Here is a 27,129-nt window from a genome sequence, read left to right as displayed (position 1 = left end):
ATAGACCTGGCTGCCCTGCCTCTCTCATTGCCACATCAGCATGTGCAATGCTGTGTGCAAGCAACGTGCTAGCACACTGACGTGACAGCTCGGGAGGTGGGGTGGCTGGGTCTAATTTAAGTCCATGCCAGTCCACGGGGGAGTGTGATGTTGGTGCCTGAGGGGCCACTCCTGCCTGGTGCTGGCCCTGGGAAGCTGCCTTATACTGAGTCAGACCACAGGTCCATCTAGCTCAGTACTGTGTACACTGACTGGCAGCCGCTCTCCAGGGTTTTAGACAGGATGCCTTCCCAGTTCTACCTGGAGACGCTGGGGATTGAAACTGGGATCTTCTGTATGCAAAGCAGATGCTCTACCACTGAGCTACGGCCCGTCCCCTATCAGAATGTATGTATTTACCTCCTCCCCTTTGTGCTGCCTTCCCCTACCATCATTTCCAGGTGTTGAATCTAAAGCCTGACTCCTGTCCAGAAGGGGATCCCCGCAGCTTTCAGCCCCCACCCTGTCTACTGTAGCTCTTGGCTGCTGTGCAGTGACCTTCCCTGGAGGGAATGAAAAACAGGAGCTAATCCCCCAATGCAGGGAAAGGTTGCTGCAGACTCCACATCCCTTTGCCCCCTCTCTCCCCTAGAGATAGAAAAAGACGAGTCACACTTAGTCTAAGCTTCCAGTTTCACATGGGAAGCCGCCATAGTTGGTCATTTTCTGTTTCTATAGCCAGTGATGCCGTCAAGGCAGGACTTTAGGGCAGATGTCTAGGGTCCCATTCAGCAGAACGAGGAAGAGGGCCCCAAAGACAGGAGGGCTGGGCTGGCTTACCACATTTTGAATAAAGGGAAGTAATACTCGTTGACATCTGAAGGGGGGGTCTCCTGAAAGTCCAGCGTCTAACTGCACCACTGTCTATGGTTGGAGAGTGGGGCAGGTCCATCCTCAGCCTTCCGTTTCTGCAGATCAAATCTGTGTCACAGCACAGGAGCAGACCAGGCTGGGTTTAGCAACATAGGAAGCTGCCTTACACCGAGTCAGACGTTGGTCCATCTAGCTCAGTATTGTCTGCACTAACCGGCAGCAGTTCTCCAGGAGTTCAGGCAGGGCAGCTGTCCCAGCCATGCTAGGAGATGCCAGGGACTGAACCTGGGTCCTTCAGCATGCAAAGAGCATGCTCTACCACTGACCTACAGCCCTTCCCCAATTTTTCCTCTGCAGTCATTTAGCAATCTCATGTTTTTTCAGTTGCTGAAGCCTGTACAGAATCGCAGATTAGGTTGGCTCAATTTTTTCATATGAATCATGAGTAAGAGACCCCCAGCTGGGGCACCTTAGCTTATGCACTACAGAATGAAGTGCTGCTTGTCCCTTTCCTTGCCACTGTCTGGCAGCCCCCCCCCCCAAGCAATCATGTTTTTGCTCCCTTGGTGGCAACTAGCGAAGAGCCCCCCAAATGGGCAATAACCTGTGATGGGCAAAAAGGAAGATCAGACTGCAGCCCTTTTTACCAGAGTCTGCTTGGTTGGCAGTGCAACCTCAAGGCGCAACCTCACGGATTCATAGCAGGCCCAGCAACAGTTTGGGGGTCTGTCATCAGTGGACCTGTCAGGACATGGACCTTGGCAGATGCCCAGTGACGATGACCCTGATGCCCAGCTAGGGATGGAGGGGAAACTCAATTCAGTTCACATCTAAAGCCAAATCAAACTCACACTTTCCAAAACAATATGAGAACCAAAACACAGCCATACTTCACAATCCACACTTATCCGAATTTTGCAATGCCGTTCTCCAACCAACCAATGTTTACAAAAACGCATATATTAGCAGAAAGTGTGCATAAAATGAATGTTTCTGTGAAAATAATGTACAAAATGCATTAAATGTTAGGAGGAATTGCTTGCAAAAATGTGTACATTAGTCAAAACTGCATACAGAAATGTGCTTATTAGAAGAAATTTGCACTAAAATGCTGAAGAATTGCCATGAGGATTTTTTAACAATTGCACATCGCTGCAGAAATGTGGAGAACTGAATTTAACATTGGAAAAATGAGAAACAGAGAGAAGTGAAATTGACAGATCCGTCCATCTTTACCTCAGGCCAAGGTCTACCTCTTGCATGCCAGCAGTTTGGCAGGAAAATAGCAATCTTTTGTCCAATTCTGCAGGTAGGACCACCATACCTGTCCCCCATCTGCTACAGATATGGGATTCGCTGGCCTAAAGTAAGGCTTGGAATTAAGGAACGTGTAATAATATTAAAAGTTGAGTAAAGGTTGATAAAACTTGATGCTGGCAGGAAGTATTGTGTTTCTTGGAAGGAACCAGTTAATAGCAACCTTCGTTTCCTCTGACCTGAGCGAAGACAGGCTATGCATTGAGGAACCTCTGTAGAAACTGCAACACATAGCATAGCTTACAGACAAACAGGCATGCACGCACGCACACACACAGAGAGAGAGAGAGAGAGAGAGAAAGAGAAAGAGAGAGGAAGCTGTTTTATACTAACTCAGACCATTGGTCTGTCTAACTCGGTGTGGTCTGCCCTGACTGGCAGTGCCTCTTTCAGAATGTTAGATGAGCAATTCTGTCTGAAATCCTGGAAGGCCACTGCTAGTCAGTGCTGGACAGCCACTGCTAGTCACCCAGCCCTACCTGGAGATGCCAGGGACTGAACCTGGGACCTACTGCAAGCAAAGCAGCGAAGCTCTACCACTGAGCTTCTACAGCCCTTCCCCGAACACAAGCGCCATGTTCTCGCACAGGCACTCCTTGCTAAGCAGTTTTTGGTTCGGTACCCGGCAGTGGCTTATGCTCCCATCTCTTTTGCTTGTTCATCGTCTGCTCTTCCTGTCTCTCTCACGGCAACGATACAAATCATAGCTTTTGCCCACATTTGCAAGGCCTCTGTCTGCGGGCGTGTGCATGTGTAAAATGTCTGCCAATGACAGCTTGCAAGCAGGATGCTTCTGCGGAAGGGGGGAACTGCGTGTGCTTGGATGCGTGTGTACGCATGTGTTATTCTCGGCTTCCTTGCTGCATATTTTATGAGCGAGGTGACGGAGGAGGAGGAGGAGAGTGGGAGTGGAAGCTTTGGCCGCCGTACAGAAGTGCTGAGCTTTAAAGCTACCTCCATATGTTCCCCAATGCCGTCTTAACCAATGCCAACAATCTCTCTCTCACACACATGCTGCCACGATCAGAATTGCATCAGGCCCCAAGTGTTGCCTAGGCCGAGGAAAGATGTCTGAGGGGCGCTGTTCCGTAAGGAGCAGGACACCAAGAGTTCAGTAGGGGGCGTTGCTTTGCAAGGGAAAAAGGCTCAGGGCGGATGTGGGGGGGGAGGAGAAAGGAAGACGTGCCTTCCTCGCTCTGCACCCCCCTCATCTCCACATTCTATTTTGAAACTTTTATGCCTGAAAGCTGACAAGGTGCCATTTTTGGCACCTGGTTCCGTTAACACTGCGAAAAGGAGGACAAAAATATCAGGGAGAAGAGAACAGCCACACAGGGAGACTGTGAGTGTCCTTGTTGCCTCCGTTCACCAGGCATAACCTTTCTTCCACCGTGTAGATGCGCATTCACAGGGATTCGCTCCATGTTCCTCAGACTGCCGAGCACACTCCCTGCCCCCTCTCCGTCTCTGCGCTCTGAAGTCAGAATGTCAGCAGCGCTGGGCCGTAGGAAGCCATTCAGCAGGAGACGGAGGTGGATAACATTATGCATGGTGTGGAGAAAGTGGATAAGGAGAAGCCTTCCGCTCCTCTCTTATAACACCAGAAATCGTGGACAACCAGCAAAGCTGAATGTTGGCGGGTTCAAGAAAGAGAAAAGGACGTTCACCTTCAGAGAGCGCAGAGTGAAAAGATGGAATTCAGGAGGCAGCAGCGGCCACTAACTCGGATGACTTTAACAGAGGGTTATACAAATTTGTGGAGGACATCAGTGGCTACTAGCCACAATGGCTATGCTCCACCTCTGCTGTTGGAGGGAGTGTACTTCTGAATACCGGTTGCTGGAAACTGCAAGAGGGGAGAGTGCTCTTGCACTCAGGTCTTGCCTGCAGGCTTTCCACAAGCATCTGGGTGGCCACTGTTAGAACAGGATGATGAGCTAGATGGGCCACTGGCCTGATCCAGCAGGGCTTATGTTTTTATGAGCACCAGGAGTCAGGGCCCCGGAACAGGAATCAGAAGCCATGGAACCAGACAGTGCTGTAGCCTGTGCAAAGTACCAGCTTGACCTGCAAACCTTGCTAGTCCTTCCAGCTCAGGGGGAAACAATTCCCTTCCAGGCTGGACAGAGTCAGTCCAGAGACTGGGAATATTTCACTGTTCCCAAGGGATGGGGAGAAATTTGGTTTGGTTAACATTTTCATGTGATAGTGCACACTTTCGGAAAGAATACATGAACCAAAATGCAGTTACCCTTAGAAATGCTCCTGAATTTTGTAATTCAGTTCTTGAACCAAAAAATGTGTACAAAAATCCACCTGTTAGGGTACAAGCATGTATAAAAACATCTGTACTGCTGGAAATAATGTGCAAAAATCCATTATATTAGAGCAGGGGTTCCCAAACTGTGGTCTGTAGACGACCAGTGGTCTGTAAGCTTCATTCAGGTGTCATGCCTGTGGATTTGCAGTTGGAGATTGGGAGGCAGCACATCTGTTCATGTTGGTTTTTACTTATATTTGTATTGCTTCTCTTATTTCTTATATTGTGTTTTATCATATTGCAGTTTGAATTCTACGGAATTACAATGGCTACATAAAGCAGGAAAAAACCCAATTAAATGGTCCACCAAGACCCTCTGCAATTTTCAAGGGGTCCTTGGGGGGGAAAAGTTTGGGAATCATCGTATTAGAGAAAATGGCTTGCAAAATGTGTATATTAGGGAAAACTGCATACAAAAATGTATGCATGAGGGTAAAAGTGCACAAAAGTGCTGGTGAATTTTCATAAGGACATCAATGTTCTTGTTTTAGAAATTGCAAATTGATGCAGAAACTTGACCAACTGAACTTACGATTGGAAAAATGAGAAACTTGGAGAAAATAAAATTTGTCTTTCCCCCCTGCCGGGGCAGGGGACTGCAGTTTTGGTGGTACACCCCACACAAGTGGGCACAGGAACCTGGCAGTAGAGCTCAGGCACCTTCAGTGCGGGTGTCAGAATTTTGCTGATCCACAGAAAGACACTGTCAGTGGCCCCTCTTAAAATATCTGGAATGGGATGTATAATGCCTATTAGTCCACTGCATATTTTTCTAGCATTCCAGAATCTGGAGCAGTTCCAACCAGTAGCGTAGTGGCAAATTCAGAATGCAGGGTTCCTTTATGTTAGTCATAGCCACGCTCCCTCCTCTTTCTTTGCTGCAGGGTTGAGAGTGAGATCCTTGCTAAGGCCTTCTCCCACAACAACAGGCATCCCTAGGAGCCAATAAGCATGAAATTCGAAAATATTAGCTACTTCTCAGTGGCTGACTCACCTCCTTTCACTCTGATTGGCTCCAATCAGCAGAAAAGGTCAAGGAAGCACATTAGAATATTCTTCTCAATGGCTAAGACACTCTCCTTTTATGCTCACAGGATGCTGGAGACATAGGGACTCTGCTGGAACCCTGCTCCCAAAAAAGTAAAGGTCTAAGATCCCCCAAGACCCTGGATGACTACATGCTCCCACTCCTCTCCCTGTGGTCTTGCTTCAAGGGGGCAGGTGAACATAAGTAGGAGGAGCAAGGGCTGGCTCCAACGGGCGGCCAGGTGGGCCCCTGGGGGCCCCTCTGCTCCCCTTCCAAGATTCGCGGCAAGATCGCTGCTGCGGATTGCACGGTGAGAGATCCAGAGCCCCCGCCATTCCCTTGCACAACCTACCTTTCTAGGCTGTATTGTGCAGTTGCGCACGCAGCAGTGCCCTTAACCAAGATGGCAGCCGAGGTTTCCCTAAGGGGCTGAAGCCTCTGCCATCATCTTAGCTGATGGCATACATGCGTGCTATGCACGCGCATCCCTGCCATGAGCCAAGATGGCAGCAGAGGCTTCAGCCCGTTAGGGAAACCCTGGCCGCCATCTTGGTTAGGGGCAGCGCTGCATGCGCAACCACACAACACTGCCAAGAAAGGTAGGCTGAGCAAGGGAATGGAGGAGGCTCCAAAGCTCTTGCCGTGCGATCTGCGGCAGCGATCCTGCCACGAATCATGGGAGTGCCGGGGCCCGGGGCAGGCTTGTGCCCATGGGCCCTGGCCAGAAGACCTCAGGGATTGGGAGTGGGGGGGCTCAGTGGGTGATGGGCCTCAGCAGATGCCTGATGATGCCAACCCTTGATACTGGCCCTGAAACAAAAGGCCTTTGAACAAGAACAGAGGCAGCAATTAGAGAAGCGGGCAGATAGGTAGGGGAGCAGACAATCTGACAGGCAGGAGCACCTAGAATAAGCCTATGAAGCCACACAAGCAAGGCCAGAGTCAGACTGTGGCCCAGGCTATGACTCAGGCCTGATGGAAGTATTTGCAGCCAACCCAGGAGGAACCAATGGGCTATTGGGGGTGGGCTGCTGGGCGGACCTAAGAGGATAGCCCTGCCCCTTGTTTCTCCACTCTGTGGCCTCAAGTGGTTCATTGCATAGACACCACTGCATAAAAGTCCTGTGGGTGATCCTGAGAGCCAGTGGAGACTGGCGCCTCAGATGTCAGTGGGACAGTGAATCCACTCCAAGTTTTAGTCTGACCTGTCAAGAAGCTTTCAGCACCCCTTGGACAGCTCCTTGAAAGTTCGGACTAAAACCTGGAGTAGATTCACTGTTCCACTGACATTGGGGCCATCAGTCTCCACTGCTGACAGCTGAACCTCAAATATTGAAAGTGTGCTCCCTCTGGTTAACTCTTTCTTTACCCCCTTTAGATATGCAACATGGACTTAAAGAGAACCTTTTGTGTGTCTTCATAGGAAGTTACCTTATACCTTATAGTCAGATCACTGATCCATCTTAGCTCAGGACTGACACCAACCTGACTGGCAGCAGCTCACATGGGGTTTCACAGAGGAGTCTCCCCCAGCTCTACCTGGATGCAGAAATGGCAGAGAAATTTAACATTCAAGGGTTGACATCATCAGGCAAACTGACCTAATTTGCACTTTCCAATATATATATATTCAAATTCACACTTTTCCAAATTTTGCAATGCAGTTTTCCAGCCAAACAATGTGTAAAAAAATTGCATATGCCAGGGAAAGTGTTCATATTTATATTTATATTAATGAAAAGAACATACAAAAACACTTTCTAATAGGGAAAATTGCTTTGCAAAAATGTGTCAAAAAATGCATACAACAATGTCTATATATTAGGATAAATTTGCACTAAAATGCTGATGAATTTTCATCCGGACTTTAAACAAAATTTAATGTGAAGTACTGAACATAAGACTGGAAAAATGAGATGCTGAGAGAGACTGAAATTGACAGATTCTCACATCCCTTCCTGGAGGCACCAGGGATTGAACCGGGGACCAACATGTGATCAGCACCCAGAAGGTGCTGGACTAGTGGCTAGTTCAAGCCTAGAATTTGTAGTACATCCCACCTGCCTGGATAGCAGAGCTGAAGGAAACAGTTTTGCAGTTTGGTTAAAGTAAGCAGTTTGGGTTTTTTGCAGGTAGTTGGCAAGCAGGATCACATTGGGTGCCTGCTTGCTGTGCGCTACTCAACCTGTATATTTGTAATTAAATAATAGAAAGCGCTGTTGGGCAAGTGCCTATCACTTTTTAGGCACAGACACAGGGCCACCCAAAAATAAGGTAACAGTTTCTAAAAACTTGGCATATTTTTGAGGTATGCAGAAGTTTATAAGAAAAAAAATTGTTTTAAAAAATGGTGGGGGGGGGAACCTTGACAATTACCTGTGATGTTTAGGATGTATGGAATGCTAATAACAGTTGAGCCCATAGAGATAAGGAAAAAAATTAGAATAACTCACCCCATTGTCTGGAGGGGGGACCCCCTGGCTCCTTTGGTGCTCAATCACATGCCCATTCAGAAATAAGCCCCACTGAGTTCAATGGGGCTTACTCCCTGGTAAGTAGGTATAGGTTTGCAACCCGAGACTACCTTTTTCCTCCCCCAGGCCTGTTTGTGGCTAAGGACACACTATAATATTGTGCTGCTGGGCCCCACTTGTCTAACTGCCTTATAATCTCCTAAGCCGTCTCGCAGCAGCACGTGGGGGTGGGACATGGTGCGGTAGCAGTGCGGCACGTGAGGGAAGCAGGGATAGCTGGTGGGAGGGAGGAAAGTGAGCAAGGTGAGTGGGCAGGTGTGGAGCAAGCAGGCAAGCAGCCGGGGGGAGGGCGAGGCGCTGGGGGTAAGTGGGGGGACTGCAGCAGCCTGGGCGGGATGCAGGTGAGTGCCCTAGGTGGGGAGGCAGTCTAGGCACACTGTGTGGAGCTGTACAGCAGTGCCGTTTCTCGAGGGGGAACTGGTGGTGCGGGGCAGCAGCAGGGGCAGAGATGCAGTCAATAGTCTAGTGGCAAGTTCAGAAGTCCATGGTCCCTTCATGATAGTCACACTAGGCCCCATCACAGCCACGCCTCCTTTTCCACTTTCCCTCGTCTCTCTTGCTCTCCCTGTTGTCTTGTGAGTCCACACAGACATCCCTAAGAGCCAGTCAGCATGAAAGGGATGGCTGTGGGTTACCTATTGAGAAGAGTCTTCTCAGTGGCTGACTCACCTCCTTTCACTATGATTGGCTCCAATCGGCACGAAAGGACGAGGACTCTTCTCACTGGCTAACAGGCTCCCTTTTCATGCCAATTGGCTCTTACACAGGGAACTGGCTGGGACCCTGCTCTCAAAAACGGATTTCGGTCTATGCGCCCCCTGCAACCCTGGATGACTACACCTGTGGATGCAGTGCAGGAACAAGCAAGGAACATTAGTGGGCCCATGGCGGCAAGTGCACACCAACTCTTTGAGGCACTGGGGGAGATTGTGAGAGGGGGTTGGGGAGGGGAGAACCTGGGGGGGCACATTTGCGAGTGTGTGTTTCAGAGTCCGTGTGTGTGTGTGAGTGTGTGTGTGTGTGTGTGTGTGAGAGAGAGAGAGAGAGAGAGAGAGAGTGCCGGGGGGCATCCCTCTGTGTGTGCATGTGTGTGTTTGGGGGTGCCCAGGGGTGTTTGGGGGTGCCTGGGACGTAGGATTGCCAGGCTCAGGGCCTGAGAATGATTCTGTATCTTTAAGATAAGAGAAAATTCAGCCAAGTGCAGGTGTTCTTCCAACCCTGTAATGGGAAAAACCACAAGGTGGAATTCTCCCTTCCCCCTGCACAACTTTTAAAGATACAGAAGACCTCTTTGTTGCCAGGCCTGGCCTCCAAGATATCTTCTGTATCTTTAAAAGTTCTGCAGGGGGGAGGGAGAATTCCACCTTGTGGTTTTTCCCATTACAGGGTTGCAAGATAACCTGCACTTGGCTGAATTTTCTCTTCTCCTAAAGATACAGAATCATTCCCAGGCCCTGAGCCTGGCAACCCTAGACGTGTGTGTCTGGGGGTGGGAGGTTGGTGAGTGAAGCAAGCAGGGGGGCAGAGCCCCCCTAGTATTTATAAATAAAGAGTAGTCTTCCTTCTAGGCCTGGTGGTTCATTACCTGGGGCAGCAGCACACAGATCAGGGTTCTAGCCCCTATGGTTCTTGTCACAAGGAAATCCTGTAAGGAACCTACAAAGAGGCTTGAGGCGCCCTTAAAGGTAAATAGCTTTATTATAACATAAGCTTTCACGTGCCAACGTTCACTTGATCAGGTATACATAGTGCCATCTCTTCGTTGGTGTTATGGAAATATGTATATATATGCAGAGATTCTCCGTGGCCTGAGCTGTGTGTGTGTCAGTGTGTGTATTTAACTAAGTAGCAGGCTTTTACCCTGCATTGAGATCACTGAGACTTAAGACTTAGTAAAATAAGAAAAGCTACTTTATTTATAGAAATACATAGTAGATGGGAAAGGAATACCTAGTTCTAAGTAACTAACTAAGTTGGAGGCACAATGCCCAGACTTGGGTATTGCCCTCCTGGCTCAAGAGAGAGAGCAAAGACAAAGATGTCTCCTCTCTCCTTGGACAGTCAAAGAAGAAGACAAAGGAAGGAGGGGCAGGTCAACTTTCCTGAGCATATCAGTTTACAATGGAAGGAAGTTAGGTAGAGAAGAGTACAAGTAAAGGTAGACATTGAGCCTGGCCAGCTGGAGGACCCTAACAGACCCAAACAAAAGAACCCAAACAGGAGTTGCTCTTGCCCCACTTCCAGTAGTTGACAGGTATGTGTGATATATAATTACTTGTACACACACACTATGTGTGTATATATGTGGCTCCTTGTGCAGTAAGGTGGTACAGAGTCTTATCCGGTTCTCTGTCGTGGCACCTCTGTGGTGGATTCCTCCCCCCCCCTGACAGCTTTCTAACAACCAGTGAAACCATATCTTTTCCACTGGGCTTTTAGCAATGGAAGAATTAAAGAGCTGGTCTGTCTGCTGCAGGAGTATACTGTATGTTTTGCTGAAATTTCATATTGAAGTTTAGTGGGGTTTGGTTTAAAAAAAAAATCTGTTGATACGTTGTGTTTTATTGGTATATATTTGTATACTGTGTCCTGGGAAGCTTTGGGTTGAAGGGTGATTTTAAAATGTAATAAATAACAACAACAAAATAGTTATGCTCACCCCAATCCTTCAAGGAGTGAGGTTTCACGTGTTCCAGTGATTACCCTGGGGTCAGTTTCCTTTGAATGAAATCACTTGAGACTTCAGGCATTCTATATCTATTTGCATTTATGTGCAAATATTCAGGTTGAGCATAGGTGGAGGTTTCATGCTTAAGGCCACTCCAACAGTCACTGTTCCCCAATCAAATCTCTAGGGGTTCTCCATCAGAGCTCCAAAGAAATCCCATAGCTCTGACTTTTTTTTAGACTGACTCAGCTGCCACTTCAAGCTGCTTGCATTTTCTTAGATACTGAATTATCACATTTGTTAGGGGAGGGGTTGTAAAGAAGCACTCCCAGAGCAGAGACTCATGCATTTCTTTAATTTCTTTTGTCTGACCCAGACTGATTTGTCCATTGAAGGGACAGCCAAAAGGGCCAGGTAAAAAACTGGCAACCTAGAAAGGCAGCCTGCAATGCTGCCTGCCAGTTCCAATGTGTAGAAATGTAGCAGGTAAAGATTTCCCAGGCAAGTTGGTGGGAAGCTGCTCGCTAGTTCGGTCGTTTTTGCACACAGGGCCCTTTTTAAAGGAATAAGGGCTCCTCCAACTAGGGTATTGTTGCAGGTGTATTCTGCAACATATGCTTTACCCAATAATACTCATTAGTGGTGGGTTTATTCTGCTTTGGTTTGTTCTGTGATGCTTCCCCTATGCACAACAAAAGTGGGACAAAAATAAACCAGAACACTTGTGTCTAAAAGATTAGGGGATTTCAGCAGGAAGTTATGGGATATGCACTGACTGGAAATGTGACCATCCCAAAATGCTTGCAGGAGCAAACAGTATTGGAAGCAGGGACATGTGTGACTACCCTGATAGCATCATGAGCGCAAATCATCCTGACTGTGCAATAAAAAGGACAGGCCCTAGAACAGGTGAAAGTGTTGCCTGTGGGATCAGGAAATAGTCTTTCCCAGCCCCACCGGGAAATGCTGGGGATTGAACTTGGGACCTTCCGCATGCAAAGCAGATGTTCTGCCACTGAGCTACGACTTTTCCCCATAATTTCCTCTGAACAAATTAAGAAAGTGCATCCTGCCCGGCAACCCCTTTTTTAAATTCAGTGTTACAAATTGGAGGGAAGGGTCAAGAGATCTGGGGCCTCACACAAAAGACCTGGAGCTCAGGCTTTCTGGGCCATCCCCGATGGCACTAACCCTCCCCCTCCAGAATATCAGTCAAATCATGACCCATCACCTTCATAAAGAGGTAAGGGGGCCAGGAACTGCTGGAGCAACTCAAGCAGTTCAGAAGGTCGTCAACCACTTGTTTTTAAAACCTCCTCCGTGCTGGGATGTGTGCAAATTTGTGCCCACTTAAAGCCGCTTATGGAACGGATGACGATTGCTGCTGCTGCTGCAGGAGAGAGGAGGCAATGGCCTTTGAAGAAGGGCAGGAAAGAGTGACGGAAGGAGGGAAAGGGATGATCAAAGGGAAGAAGGGCTTGCTGCCTCTGTTGCTAAGTGAGAGGAGTTGTTCCTGGGCCCAGTGCTGTGACTGAGCTCAGAGCCCATCTGCACCAGCTCCAATAGGAACAGCTTCTGCGTGGGCAGCCGCCACCTCCCCACCAGGCTGATGAGACAACATGTCAGATCAGGAAGGGGGCGGTGATGGATGAGGACTTGGGGATGCTCCAAGCCCCTCTGAAATCTTTGGCAGGAAGAAAGGACGGACGAATCTGTCAAATCTGGTTTCTCTCCGTTTCTCTTTTTTCCAGCCTCAAATTCAGTTCTCCATATTTCAGCAGTCATTTGCAATTTAAAAAAAAAATTTTCATGAAAATTTGTCAGCATTTTACTGCGTATTTCTCTTAGAATATATTTTAATGCAGTTTTGACAAATTTACACATTTTCAAAGCAATTTTCCTCAATCTAATGGCTTTTTATGTTATTTCCAATAATGTATGCATTTTTATGCACATTTACCCCTAATGTGTGTTTGTGCATGTTGGTTGGCTGGAGAACTGCATCGCAAGATCCGAAGTGGAAATTTTGAAGGGTAATTAGGTTTCGGTTTGTGTATTTGTTTGAGAAGTGCAAATTAGGTTGTTTCTCATTAAAATGCACACAAAGTCAAATTTCTCCTACATTCCTAGCAGGAAGGGACTTTCCCCACATCTGATCACAGCCTCCCTGCTTAGGTCAGTCTGTCCTACAGCTGGCATCTATGTAGAGAGTCAGATGACAATTCCTTAAAATGATGGGGGGGGGTGTAAAATCTGTCAGCCTTCCATCCACTAGGTAATGTAATACTAGCCAATTTTTGCTGCTCCTATTGATTCTAGCTCGTCACCCAAAATACAGCTTTGCTAAAAGAAGGACTAACCGCACTTTTCTGCGTTCCTGCTCTCTGACTTACACAACTTTGGTGCATGAGTTCCAATAAGCCAACCCAAGGGCCACATTCCCTTCTGGGCAACCTTCTGGGGGCCACATGACAGAGGTGGGTGGGACGAGAGGCAAAAGTGCAATAAGACCAGCACCAGCAGTTGGAACGTTATCTGTTCACTTTCTGTCTGTCTGTCTGTCTGTCTGTCTGTCTGTCTGTCTGTCTGTCTGTCTGTCTGTCTGTCTGTCTGTCTGTCTGTCTGTCTGTCTGTCTGTCTGTCTGTCTGTCTGTCTGTCTGTCTGTCTGTCTGTCTAATCTATCTAATCTATCTATCTAATCTATCTATCTATTTATTTATACATACCCCACCCTTCCTTCCAGCAGGAGCCCAGGGCGGCAAACAGAAACAATAAAAACACTCTAAAACATCATAAAAAGACCTTAAAATACATTAAAACAAAACAACGTTAAAAACATTTAAAAAAACACTTTAGAAACATATATTTTTTAAAAGGGTTAAAGATATTAAAAGACATATTAAAAGCAATTCTAACACAGACGCAAACTGGGATACGTCTCAACTTAAAAGCCTTTTTTGCTTGGTATGTATGCATTGAATACAAGGGTGTAGTTGTCCAGGGTCTCAGGGGGTCTTAGACCCTTTACTTTTTTGGGAGCAGGGTTCCAGCAGGGTCCTTGTGTCTCCAGCATCCTGTGAGCCAATCATCATGAAAGGAGAGTGTCTTGGCCATTGCTTCCTTGACCTTTCCTGCTGACTGGAGCCAATGAGAGTGAAAAGAGGTGAGTCAGCCACTGAGAAGAGTCTTCTCAGTAGTTCTCAATAAGCTCTTGCCTTCCATGCTTATTGGTTCCTAGAGATGTCTATTGTGGGAGAAGGAATTAACAAGGATCACATTCTCAACCCTGCTGCAAAAAAGTAGGAGTGTGACTAACATGAAGGGATCCGCCCTTCTGAAGTTGCCACTACGCTACTGAATACTAGATTATTTAATTTTGTAATATTGAATTTATTCAGTGTTTGCTAAATTGGTGAGTTTTGCATGCATAGAGATGTTTTGTAAACTGCTTTCTCCCTCACCCACCCCCTAAATGTTTTGTATTTTGATAGTTAAGTGGGTGTCTTTTGGAATCCACTTTGGGCATGAAGTACACTGTGGGAAAGTGACATATAAACAAACTCAATCAATCAATCAATCAAATCAAAGTAGGTAGAGCAACTGATGCAAATGCCACCCCTGCACAGCAGGCTAGTTTCTACACATTCTCACACCCCTCTGTGTCCTCTGTCCAGACAATCAAGAGGCATTATCAGAGTTGGGGGACACATTCCAGCCAGGCAAAAACAGTTGTGGGGTGCAGCTGGGCCAGGGCGGTGTGTGGTCTGGGAAGCCTTCTTGTGACAATTATATGCAACACAACTACACTGATGTTGCTTTTCCTTTTCTTTTTCCAGCAGCATTTTATCAACACTTCATGCGCTTTGGAAACAGAAAAGCAGGGGGAAGGAGGGAGAGGTGCAAATGAAATGAAGAACCGAAAGCTGTGGCAAAGAGCCATGAATTTCAGGATTCATTTCAAAACTCCTCCTAGTGAAACTTACATTCAGGAGGGCAGGGCGGAGCATATCCACCAGGGCCAGCCTGAGATGATTTGCTGCCTGAGGCAGAACAGCAAACAGTGCCCCTTGATCACCTGAAATCAAGGTGGATCACAGTACCCAGGGCCAGCCAAGTTATTCTGGTGTCTGTGGCAGAAAATCCCATAAGTAGGGATGGGGAGAAATGCGATTCAGTCCGCACTGAAAGGCAAACCTACCGATTTTTTTCCAAATTTACAATCCTCCAGATTTTGCAGTACAGGTCTCCGGCCAAGTAACGTGTACCCAAATGCATATGCTAGGATAAAGTGTGCATAAAAATCCATATACTAGTGAAAATTTAGGAGACATCGCTTTGCAAAAATGTGTATATTAGGAGAAATCTACAGTAAAATACTGATAAATTCCCATGAGGGCTTTTTTTTAAAAAATTGCAAACTGATGTGGAATTGTGGAGAACTGAATTTAAGTCTGAAAAAATGAGAAACTGAGAGAAACCAAAACAAACAGATTCACCTCTCCCTACCCACAAGCCTACTCCTCCCTGGCAGAACCATAGAACAAGAAGCAATCAAATAACTAATAGCTTGCTGCCCTTTCATGACAACCAGAGTCTACTGCCTGAGGTGGTGGCCTTACTTTGCCTCACGGTAGGGCTAGTCTTGATAACAATTTAGAGGGAAACAGATTTTTTTCCTGGGCACGGGTCCACCTTAGGTCCTGCCTGCCACTCTTGCTCCAACCCTTCGTATTGTCTCGGACTCCAGGGTCCTCGAACGGAAACAGCCAGGTGGGGAGACCATCGAGCTGACTGAAGAGGGACGACCTGTCGAGGTGACTGAGAAGCACCAGCCAGTCATCGACTGCACCTGCTTTGGCCTCCCTCGCCGCTACATTATTGCCATCCTCTGTGGCCTGGGCTTTTGCATCAGCTTTGGCATCCGGTGCAACCTGGGCGTGGCCATCGTCAGCATGGTCAACAATAACACTGTCTATGAAGGGGACAAAGTCATTGTGAAGGTGAGACCTTCCCCTCCGCTGCCACCACATGGGTAGGGTGAGATTTTTTTTTCCTGTCGAGGGCCGCATTCCCTCAGGGGTAATCCTTCAGGGCTGCATTTCAATGCTGGGCAGAGCCAGAACCAATTATCGGTGGACCCAGGGCCAAAGTGTGCCAGATTAACTCACCCAGAATAAAGACCACCCTGCTTCAATTTTTCAGGTTTAATTAGGTTAGAATTGCCAGTCCTATGTAGGCCTACTCAGACCCCCACTGGGGTTATACTCAAGTAAGTATACATAGATGTTGTGTTTTTTAAAGCACAAGTACACCAACAGAACAATACAGCTGTTGTCCTGGGAAGCAAGTGAAAGTAATTCCTTTCTGAATACTCACACACACACACACGCATACACACAGCAGAACCCTACCAATAGGTTTGCAAACCGCTGGAGGGGGAGAACAAACTTTCCCCAGGGCATACAACCAGGAAAACAGTTTTTTTAAATCCACCCAATTTATTTTTATCAAATAAAACGCTGCCCTTTCCAACAGTTCTGACACTACATGGAAAGTGTGTGTGTAGAGGGGGCGGGAGGAGAACACTGCAAATCCAGGAAAAATAAGAAGGAAGGAAGGAAGGAAGAAGGAAGGAAGGAAAACTGATGGGACAGAAGAATGCAGCACCTTCAGGAGACATCAGGGGGTTGCACAATATGATGTTGGGGTCCACATGCAGCTTCTGAGCAGGTTGCCCACCTGTGCTCTCAGGGATGCTGGCTTTGATCCAGAGCAGGTGCTCTTTTAATGGACAGATGTTCGAGACTGTCTAATAGCTGTGCAACAGGCATCAGTTCAACCAGTGAAACATTGGCCGACACAGAAAAAGAGAGAAACTTCTGTTGAATTGATGCCCATAGAGTACAGCGCCTCTGCCTATAAAGATGGTGGCAACCCACCATCATGGGTTCAAGGCCATCCACATGGGGAATGGAATGCAGGGAATTCCCAGGGGCTTCATGAATAAGAAGAGAGATGGCGGGGGAGGGGGAGAAGCAGGCTAATCTAGGAGCCACTTGTTTGACCTAAAAGACATTCCCTCTAAATGCAGGGGCTACCTGCATTTATCAGATCACATATATTATGTCCTCATAGAGACCTTCCCTAGTGCTCACAAGGTCTCTTCTCCTTACCCCCACCACCCCTACCACCACTGAAATTAGACTTGAAAGAACCATTCTGTTGTAACCAATGATTTTAACTCCTGCCGCTGGCTGTAATCAGGGACAATTTCTCGTCTCTTGCTTGTTCCTTGTTCTCACTTCTTCAGAAAGCAGAGTTCAACTGGGATCCCGAGACAGTGGGCATGATTCATGGATCCTTCTTCTGGGGTTATATCGTCACCCAGATTCCAGGGGGGTTCATAGCACAGAAATTTGCTGCTAACAGGTAAGATCCAACTAGGGTGTGTTTTTGGAGTGCATGTTTCTGGAGTGTAAATCAGAGATGGGGGATATTTGGCCTCTCAGTATTGGTGGACCATAACTCCCATCATCCCTGACCATTTATGTTGGCTGGGGCTGTCAGAGTCCAACAGCATCTGGACCATAGGCACATGCTGCCCACCTCAGGTGTAAATGATGGCAGGGTATTCAATTTGGGTGCTCAGCTGCCTTGGAGCTGCATGCAGTTTTTTCAGGAAAGATGTGAAACTTTATCCTCCTGAGTGCCCATATCCAGGAGTTTATATATTATCTTAGGGCACTTCCAAACTGTTGTTGTTTTTGGGTGGGATTCACTCATATCCTGGCACAATCTGGTTGCATAATTAAAGCTGATTTGGAGCTCATGGACAACAAATCCACTTTCCAAAAAGATTGGACTTTTTGCTGTCAGGAAAGTGACTTTTTGCAGTCAGGAAAGTGAAGGGAAAATGCATTGGAAAGTGTAGTATAACACTTGCTTTGATACAACGTCACCTAGCCTCCCTGCAAACAAATCAGAGTGAATTCTCATGAACTAGCCAACATCAACTAATCTAATCATCATCATCATCCAATTGCCACCCTGGGCTCCTTCTGAGAGAGAGGGTGGGATAGAAATTTAATTCATCATCATCATCATCATCATCATCATCATCTCCCTGAAAACAAATCAGGATGCCCAATAAACAGGTTATCTAGAAGCACTCAGAGTTGGATATATATTTAATGTAGTAGTGCATGTGTGTTATCCTTATAACAAATAGGATGCCAAAGTCCTGATCCAGCTCATGTAAGTTTAAGGTTAGAGACACACTTAATATTCTGCTGATTCCAGTGCATCTCCACCTCTCTCTTCTGAAAATGGGGGCACACAACCCCAGACAAACCCTGTCCCTTTTTACTGTAAAACTTGATGGGAGCAGCTTGAGTGTTGTTGTTTTTTAATTCAGCTTTAAAGAGATTTCGCAACTGATCAGCAGAACAACCCGTTCCCCCTTCAGGTGTGGCCAATGGAAACTCTTTGCTGTAAGCAACTAGTGAGCTGACAGCCTAAGTCTCACATGGAGTTTGAGTGACCTGTGAGTAGGTTTAGACAGACTGGAACCTGAATCATCAATCATCAGAGTGGAAGGAGAGAGTATAATGGGGTTGCGCATCTCCAGACAGCCCCACCCACAGAAGACAGGCCAGGAGGTACTTTTGCCCAGAAGCAGACAGAGCTAGTTGGTGGCACTCTGGTGATCAAGGCTTGCACAATGGGGACAAGTTGGGTTTAAAATGTTATGAGAGACTGTTTATAGTGTGCTTAAATGAGATGGCAAGGGGCTGGAAAATGAGGATACAGACATTGAAATACCTTTATAATGTGGTTTTTGTTAATTATTGCATACTGAATTCACAGGAAAGTGATACAGATGTTATATCTGTCACACACACATACCCCAGTAATGTATAATACATACACCAAATGGATGATTTCTGTCCAGGCTTTCTGATCTGGCTTCCAGACGGGGACTCAGTGTTGTAAACAAGTTGTTGAGATATTGCACATGAGTCATTGGCAATTGTTTTTTTTAAATGGATTGGATTTCCCCTGGAAACTGCAAATCCAGATTCAATTGGGAGGGGGATAAAAGCTGGCATTTTGATACCAATGATATCATGTGGACTCTGCAAAAACCTTGCATGCATGAGAAGCACTGATCCCACAAGTATCTCCCAGGGATTGGGGGGGAGGGGGAAAGCAGAGGTATCATCTGGCTTTGTGCATGTCTATGGTCTCATGATTAGGCTCTGCAGTACTTTTATCTAATTTTCACCCAACTGAGGCAGCAAGAAGCTGTTCAGAGCATTGAGACTCCTCCCCAGAGCAATAGAATCCCATTAACAAGGCTTTCTCTGACTTTGGGGAGCCCAGCAGATACTGCTCATGGGCTTTCTTTGAAGTATGTTATCTCCATACCTGTGAGGGCTAAAAACTTGTTTTATTGAAAAAAGAAAATGTGGGGGGGTTATGCATCCAGCAGCAGATTCTGCAAATGTGCACCTTGAGAACATAGAACATAAGAAGAACCTTAGGCAAGCTAGTCCAAACATATATTACAGGAATAGGATATGGGGTGTTTTTATTTTTAGGGAGTGACAGCAGTCCAAAGAGGTTAGAAAATATGTGCCGATATTGCTCAGGAGTAGGGATGTAAGAAGGTATCAATTTCCGTTTCATCCTGGATTTGTTGCATGCAGTGCTGTTTCCATTCTGCTGTAATTTGGCTTCCTGCAAAAACATTATTCATCTCGCAGTCCACTATGGCAAAAGTTTACATAATCAATTACATTATCATTAAGTTATTCCATACTTCATTCATTTCAGTGCAAAGGAAATGCAGTGCAGATGGGGGGGAGGGGCATTCAGTTATGCATTATTATGTGTCATTTACGGATTGAAAACAACAGCAGCGAATACTGATCGTATTCACTGGATTGATTTCCATTCTGGACATGGGATGAATTAGCGAACCTAGGCAACTTTCACTCATGTTTCTGTCCTCATTGGAATTCCAACCAAATCAGAAGTAATAACTTCCATTTAGCAAAGATCCCCTGCAACTTTAACTAGTAGTTTCCCCCATGCAGCAGGTAAACTCGTGGCTCCCTGCCAAAAGTTGAGTTTGCAGGCATTCGTGCCTTTGTAAGTGCTGACAATCAGCTGATCATCAGGATGTTGACAAGGCCCATGGGGACTTGGGCTCAGATCCCTTTTCAGCCATGAAGGTCACTGGATGATTGGGCCAATCATTCCCTCTCACCACACAGTCATTGTGAGGAAAGATGGCAGGGCAAAACCAAGTCTGCCAGCTGAGCTCCTTGGAGGAAAGGTGGAATAAAAAAGTTCATAAATATTAAAAGAATTACTATGAGAGAGAAAGCAAACAGGCTCTGTTTATTTACAGCTCCTCTTAACACCCACTGTTTGGTTCCCAGGGTTTTTGGCTTTGCCATCGTAGCAACATCTACTCTGAACATGCTGATTCCATCAGCTGCACGGGTCCACTTTGGTTGTGTTATCTTTGTGCGGATCCTTCAAGGTCTTGTGGAGGTAAGGCCTATACCCCTATCTCCACACTTTCCCCACACTATCTACACCTACCACTGCACTTTCTTTTCTGAGCCCTCAGTTCCCTTCCCTCAGTGCACCTACACTGTCCTCCAGGCATCTACCCCTCTCCTACAGAAGAGAGTCAAACTGGGACAGAGTTAAGGGAAAGAAGTGGCGCTTGTTCCTGGGCCTGCCTCTTTTTCTCCAGAGGAAAAGTGACTCTGATCTTTATGTAACTCTCTGTGCCCTCCACCTCCAGGGGGTCACCTACCCAGCATGCCACGGTATCTGGAGCAAGTGGGCACCCCCCTTGGAACGCAGCCGTCTGGCAACAACAGCCTTCTGTGGTAAGATAACATGTTCACCAACCAAAAAATAAATTGGCGGGAAGGGTCTGAGAGGCTCACACGCAACCATTGTTGATGTCTTGAACTTGATACCTTTGGCTTCTGGTGTGCTGAATTTTCTTCAGCATAGGTCTTTAAAACTATTCCAAAGTCTAGATCAAAACTCATCACCTCTTGGTTTTGTTTTCTTTTACATGAGTTGACACAGCACATGGGAAGTGATTCATAATTTGGACCCAAGTAGTAGTGTTTACAAGCCCAGTTGAGCAAAATCATTGAACATGCCTGCTTAGGTTGTTTTCACACTAGGGCCCTTTAGTACTACTAAGGAATTTTCCATAATCAGCTAGAAGCAGAATTAAAATAGTAGTTTCCTACAGCATTTAATATAGTGCCATGTTATCTAGCAATGCCTAATTCCATCACCAAGATCCTTCTATAGAGTTTACTCAGAAGTAATAACTTCCATTTAGCAAAGGTCCCCTGCAACTTTAGCTAGTAGTTTCCCACATGCAGTGTCTGTCCCTCTTACCGTTTCCTGTTCAGCACTTGGGTGAATAGCTGATGAATCCCTTAATGGTTCCATAATTTGTCAGTTCGTGTCCCACACAGAAAGAGTGTTAAGTACTGGTTTTCTCCTCTCATTCTTTCTTTTTTATTGTGAAATTAGCTATAACAAAGGATGGCAATTCCAGACTAAACCAGCTGGTGTGGAAGCAACATTGGAATGAAAGCAAGGTCTGTTGGGAATTAGGAATCCGGCTTGTATATCTGGCTAACTTTCCCAAATATCTTTACAGGCTCCTACGCAGGAGCTGTGGTGGCCATGCCTCTTGCTGGGATCCTAGTCCAGTATTCAGGGTGGAGCTCTGTGTTCTATGTCTACGGTGAGCAAATCCAGACACAAACAGATGAAGTAACTTTGGCCATCAGGTCTCTCTGCTGCCCAGACCCTGTTGGCTCAGATCAAAGTTCCCCTCCAATCATTCTGCAATTCTGTCCCTTGGCAGGCAGCTTTGGTATCTTCTGGTACTTATTTTGGCTGATGGTTTCTTATGAGAGTCCTGCGCAGCACCCAACAATCACAGAAGAGGAGAGGAAGTACATAGAAGAAAGCATTGGAGAGAGTACCAGTCTTATGAATCCCCTTATGGTCAGTGTCTTCTGTAGTTCATTTGTCATTTATATACTACCATCAGTGTACATGGAGCATTACAGTATGTGTAGAGGTTAGGGTGTTAGACTAGGACCTAGGAGATCAGGGTTCAAATCCCCACTCAGTCATGATGCTGACTCAGTGATCTTGCACCAGTCACCAGTCAGCCTAACCAACTCACGGGGTTGTTTTGAGAATAAAATAGGGAGGGGGAGAACCATGTATGCCACCTTGAGCTCCTTGGAGGGAGGGTGGAATAGAAATGTAATAAAAAAACCAAGAAGACAGCTCCGTGCCTCAAGCAGCTTACAATCTGAAACTAGGGAGGCAATGGAGGGATGGGTGGAAGAGAGTAACAGGGGATGAATATGAATTCAATTTAGTTACACAGAGGGATGGACAAATCTGTTTCTAGTCCATGTCATTTTCACATGATTTCACTCATAAGTCTTCAATTTTTTTTTATTTACTGAATTTGTATATTCCCCCCCCCCATTGATACGTTAACGGCTCACAGAATAAAGACTAAAATACAGTATTCAGTTACAAAACATGATAATTAAAATGCAACAATGATAACCATAAATGCAGGATGAGAAAACCTTCCTTTTCTAACAGAGGAAAATAAAAGCCAGATTTGTAGCTCAGATTATTAAAACAAAGCAAGACTCAATTGTTGTGAGTCCAATATTTTTTTTAAGACCCAGGTGAATAAAAAGGTCTTCCTCTGATGCTGCAAAGACAAAAAAGAATGTGCCAGGGAAGCCTATCTGGAGAGGCTATTCCATAGCTAGGGTGCCACCACTGAAAAAGCCTTTCCCCTGGCGGTCACTGCCTTACTTCATTTGGCAAGGGCTCATGGAAGGGCCATAGGTTAGCGGTAGAGCAGCTGCTTTGCATGCAAAAGGTCCCAGGTTCAATCGCCAGCATCTCCACATAGGGCTGGGAAGGACTCCTTGTCTAGAATCCTGGAGAGCTGCCGCCAGTCAGTGTAGGACAGGCCTGAGCTAGATAGACCAATGGTCTGACCTTCTATGAGGTAGCTATTGCCTTAATATCCCCTGCAAGTAAAATAATGCTCACGATTCTACAACAAAGGCTCTTACTATATATGGAGCGAGAAATGCCAGATGTCCCAGCTGGATTTAGAAAGGGAAGAGGCACCAGAGATCATATCGCAAACATACGTTGGATAATGGAACAGACCAAGGAATTTCAGAAGGAAATCACCCTGTGCTTTATAGATTACAGCAAAGCCTTTGACTGTGTAGATCATGAAAAACCAGGGAATGCTTTAAAAGAAATGGGGGTTCCACAGCATCTGATTGTCCTGATGCGCAACCTATACTCTGCACAAGAGGCTACTGTAAGGACAGAATATGGAGAAACCGATTGGTTCCCAATTGGAAAGGCTGTGAGACGGGGTGCACTTTATCACCCTATTTATTTAATCTATACGCAGAACATATCATACGGAAAGTGGGATTGGACCAAGATGAAGGAGGTGTGAAAATTGGAGGGAGAAATATCAATAATTTAAGATATGCAGACAATACCATACTACTAGCAGAAACCAGTAATGATTTGAAACGAATGCTGGTGAAAGTGAAAGAGGAAAGCACAAAAGCAGGACTACAGCTGAACGTCAAGAAGACTAAAGTAATGACATCAGAAGATTTATGTAACTTTAAAGTTCACATTGAGGACATTGAACTTGTCAAGGATTATCAATACCTCGGCACAGTCATTAACCAAAATGGAGACCATAGTCAAGAAATCAGAAGAAGGCTAGGACTGGGGAGGGCAGTTATGAGAGAACTACCCAGGCTTAGTTTCAGTAGGGGATATAGACTAAGGACTCTAAATGGCTTTGGGCTGGCATGCATTCAGAATCGCCTTTTCCCATGAACTCCATTCCACTGCGGAGACTCTCTTCTATATCCCCTAGCCCTATGAGGTGCCGTGTGTGAGAGAGGGCTTTCTTGGGTGTGGTGGTGGCACCCAGTTTATGGAGCAGCATGCCAAGAGCAAGAGGTCTGGCCCTTTCCCTGCCTGTGTCTTTCCAAGCAGCGAAGATAGTTTTATTCCAGCACGCTTTTGACTAACTGTTCTTAAAAACCACTTCTCAGGAATGTTTTCACTATTATCTCCTTAGTGATTATCTTACTGTTTTGTTGTTTTGTCTTCTTTTGTATTTACTGCTTTTAATCTTATCTCCTGAGCTGCTTTGTTTCAGAAAACTGGGATAAACATTTGTGAAATGGGGGGGGGGAGCAGTGGCTGGTGGCTCCATGTCAGTGGGGCCATGGAATCCACTCCAAATTTTAGTCTAAATTTTCCAGGACCTGTCCAATGTGTTTTCACCTTTCAGCACCTTGGACAGCTCCTTGAAAGTTTGAATAAAACCCGGAGCAGATTCCATGGCCCCACTGACACGGAGCCACCAGCTGCCATGGGAGGGGGGGGGTCGTAATTGAAATGGTGGATTTGGAGGAGGGGTTTAAGGGAAGTAAGTGGGGTGGGGTCAGGCAGGTGTCCTGGAAGGCAGTTCCAGACATAAAGAGATGCAGGGGGAAAGAGCAGGGGCATTTGAGGGTGGGGAGACATTTGAACATTTGAGCATGGCGAAACGGGGAACAGCAAAAGTCACATGATATAGGGAATCGGAGAGTTAGACTGCATACCACTAGGGTGGGGAAAGAAATCCCATTCAGTTTGCTTTTCAAACTGAATCTAACAAATTTGCACTTTTCAAACTAACATGAGGACTGAAACACATCCATCCTTTGAAATTCATCCTTCTCTGAACTTTGCAATGCAGTTCCCTAACCAAACAATGTTTACAAGAATGCATAGATTGGGGATCAGTGTGCATAAAAATGAATGTATTAGTGAAAATAACTAATAGAAAAATGCATTATAGGAGAACCTACTTGCAAAAATTGGGAAAATGAAAAACAGAGAACTGAAATTGACAGATCCTTCCATCCCTAGCAGAGATGGGGGGGAAATCTGTCAATTTCAGTCTCCTCAGTGTCTCATTTTTCCAATCTTAAATTCAGTTCTTCATATTTCTGCAGCAATTTATGATTTTTTTAACGCTCATGAAAACTCTTCAGCATTTTAGTGTAAATCTCTCCTAATAAACACATTTTGTGCACAGTTTTGACTGTTTACATTCTTGCAAGCAATTTCTCATCATCTAATGCATTTTTCTATGTTATTTTCACTCTTATATTCATTTTTGTGTACGCTTTCCCCTAACATATGCATCTTTGTTGACACTGGAGAACTGCACTGAAAAACTTGAAGAAGTGAGAATTTTGAAGGATGGCAGTTCTCCAATTGTTTTGGAAAGTGCAGATTTGATAGATTTGGCTTGAAATGCGAACTGAACTGAATTTCTCATCCATCCCTAATCCCTAGTACACAGTACAACAAACATTTCAAGCATATAGAGTCTCTCAAGGAAAGCTGGGAGCTGTAGTTTGTTAAAGTTGCTGGGAACTGCAGCTCTGTGAAGGATAAACTCCAGTTCCCAGGCTTCTTGGAGGGGAAGTTAAGCCTTAAATGTACTGTGTATATATGGTGTCCTAAAGCAGCAGGGCATGTGTGAGTCTGAAGATCTGTGTGCAACAGGAAAGCTCGCAGCACCTACGCGAGGTCCCATTTTTGAAGAGACAGGTGGCCTACGGAATCATGCAAGGATGTGAGGTAAACCAGTTGATGTTTTCACGTCTGTTTCTCTCCTCCCGTCCTCTTGGCAGAAATTCAAAACGCCATGGCGCAAGTTCTTCACATCCATGCCTGTCTATGCCATTATTGTGGCCAATTTTTGCCGGAGCTGGACCTTCTATTTGCTCTTAATCAGCCAGCCAGCCTATTTTGAAGAAGTCTTTGGCTTTGAAATCAGTAAGGTGAGAAATGGCGCTTCATCTGAGAGATATGTATGATGTGTGTGTGTGTAGTGTTCATAGGTAGTGGGGCCAGAGACTGAAGACTAGTCCATATGAGCAGATATTGTTTCACTCTGCACTGACAGGAAAGAAAAAATGCCCCTAGTCATGCACAGAGTGTTCTTCCATGATCCATTGGGCCAAGTTTGATAAGAAATGCTTTTTGGAAGTAAGACCTCAGAAATCTCAAAAAATCAAACAAATGAATAGAAGAAACCAAGATGTACAAGTATAGACTTTTTAAGAAGAAAAAAAATAAGACTTCAGAAATGAGTGGAACCAAATTTCAATATGCCCAAATATGCTAGTACTCAGCACATGGGCTGGGAGAGGGTGGGTCAGAACAACAGTGGCATCCCCACCCCAATGGCAAAGGTGCTGTCATTTTCCAGGACAGGGGTGGGATAAGGCGAGGCAGCGGCAAGGTCAAGAGAGCACCAAGGGAGCTCCATGTTGACAACAGCAGCGACTGACAGGCATGCTTGTGGGTCCGGCACCAACGCAGAGCTCTTCTGACCTCAGCACCACCTCACCTTGCCCATCCCACTAGTGGAAGGCACTGCTTCCACTGTGTCCTTCTCATGCACCACTGCTGTTACTACCACAACAACAACTACTACAAAGAAGATAATAATCATATTCATCACCATTTTCGGAATTGAGTTTGGAGTCCTTGAAATAATTATATCATAAGCGTGGATGTCCACGGGGTGAGTGACAGTTGCCTCCCCCCGTTAAACCCCAACCCAAAGATTCCCAGCTTTCAAGTAAGTTTCTAGCACTTGTAGAACCTGAGATATGAGACAAAATTTGCAGGCACTATTATTTTCATTTTTTGTGAGAAATCAACCTTCTCCCATCTTTCAATGTTTTACTTCTCCCCGCCCCTCCAAAAAAAAAATTCCTGCAGACAGCCATGGATATAAATGTAATGTTGAACAGAACAGAGAGATGGGACTGTACTTGCACCCACCGCCCTAGGGTTCATCTCCCTCCAAATGATAGCCGGATGTTTTGAACTGCTTTTACCATCTTCCTGTGCCTTGGACTTCCTGAATGTTTCTTCGTCTTCTCCCATGCAGGTGGGCATGCTGTCAGCTTTGCCTCACTTAGTCATGACAATCATCGTGCCCATTGGGGGCCAAATCGCTGACTTCCTGAGAACACGGAGGATCATGACTACCACAAATGTCCGCAAGATGATGAACTGCGGGGGTGAGAGAGAAAGGCATCATCAGAGCAAGGGCCTATGGATAAGGATTAGGGACAGGTTGAATGACACCCAGGCTTGAGTGAGGGGCTGATGGCTGGCATGGAAGGCAGTGGGCAAAGTTTCTAGAGAAATCTGCACAGGCCAGGGGTAGAGAACCCTGTTGCCATCCAGAACCTG

General features: G+C 45.9%; 1 protein-coding gene across 1 annotated transcript in view; it reads left to right on the top strand.

Moving 5' to 3' along the window:
* The window catches only part of SLC17A7 (solute carrier family 17 member 7), a 65,473-nt gene that overhangs the window by 24,970 nt on the left and 13,374 nt on the right, over window positions 1-27,129 (top strand). The window contains exons 2-9 of the mRNA XM_061591616.1: window positions 15,467-15,719; window positions 17,030-17,148; window positions 20,166-20,280; window positions 20,540-20,627; window positions 21,428-21,514; window positions 21,638-21,780; window positions 25,551-25,700; window positions 26,822-26,954. Of these exons, the coding sequence (XP_061447600.1) occupies window positions 15,467-15,719; window positions 17,030-17,148; window positions 20,166-20,280; window positions 20,540-20,627; window positions 21,428-21,514; window positions 21,638-21,780; window positions 25,551-25,700; window positions 26,822-26,954 (1,088 nt within the window). The remainder of the gene's footprint in view (window positions 1-15,466; window positions 15,720-17,029; window positions 17,149-20,165; window positions 20,281-20,539; window positions 20,628-21,427; window positions 21,515-21,637; window positions 21,781-25,550; window positions 25,701-26,821; window positions 26,955-27,129) is intronic.

Source organism: Rhineura floridana, chromosome 11 (genome assembly GCF_030035675.1).
Source record: "Rhineura floridana isolate rRhiFlo1 chromosome 11, rRhiFlo1.hap2, whole genome shotgun sequence".
Classification (NCBI taxonomy): domain Eukaryota; kingdom Metazoa; phylum Chordata; class Lepidosauria; order Squamata; family Rhineuridae; genus Rhineura; species Rhineura floridana.
Note: the sequence above shows the minus strand (reverse complement) of the source record. Positions and strands in the feature narration are given on the sequence as shown.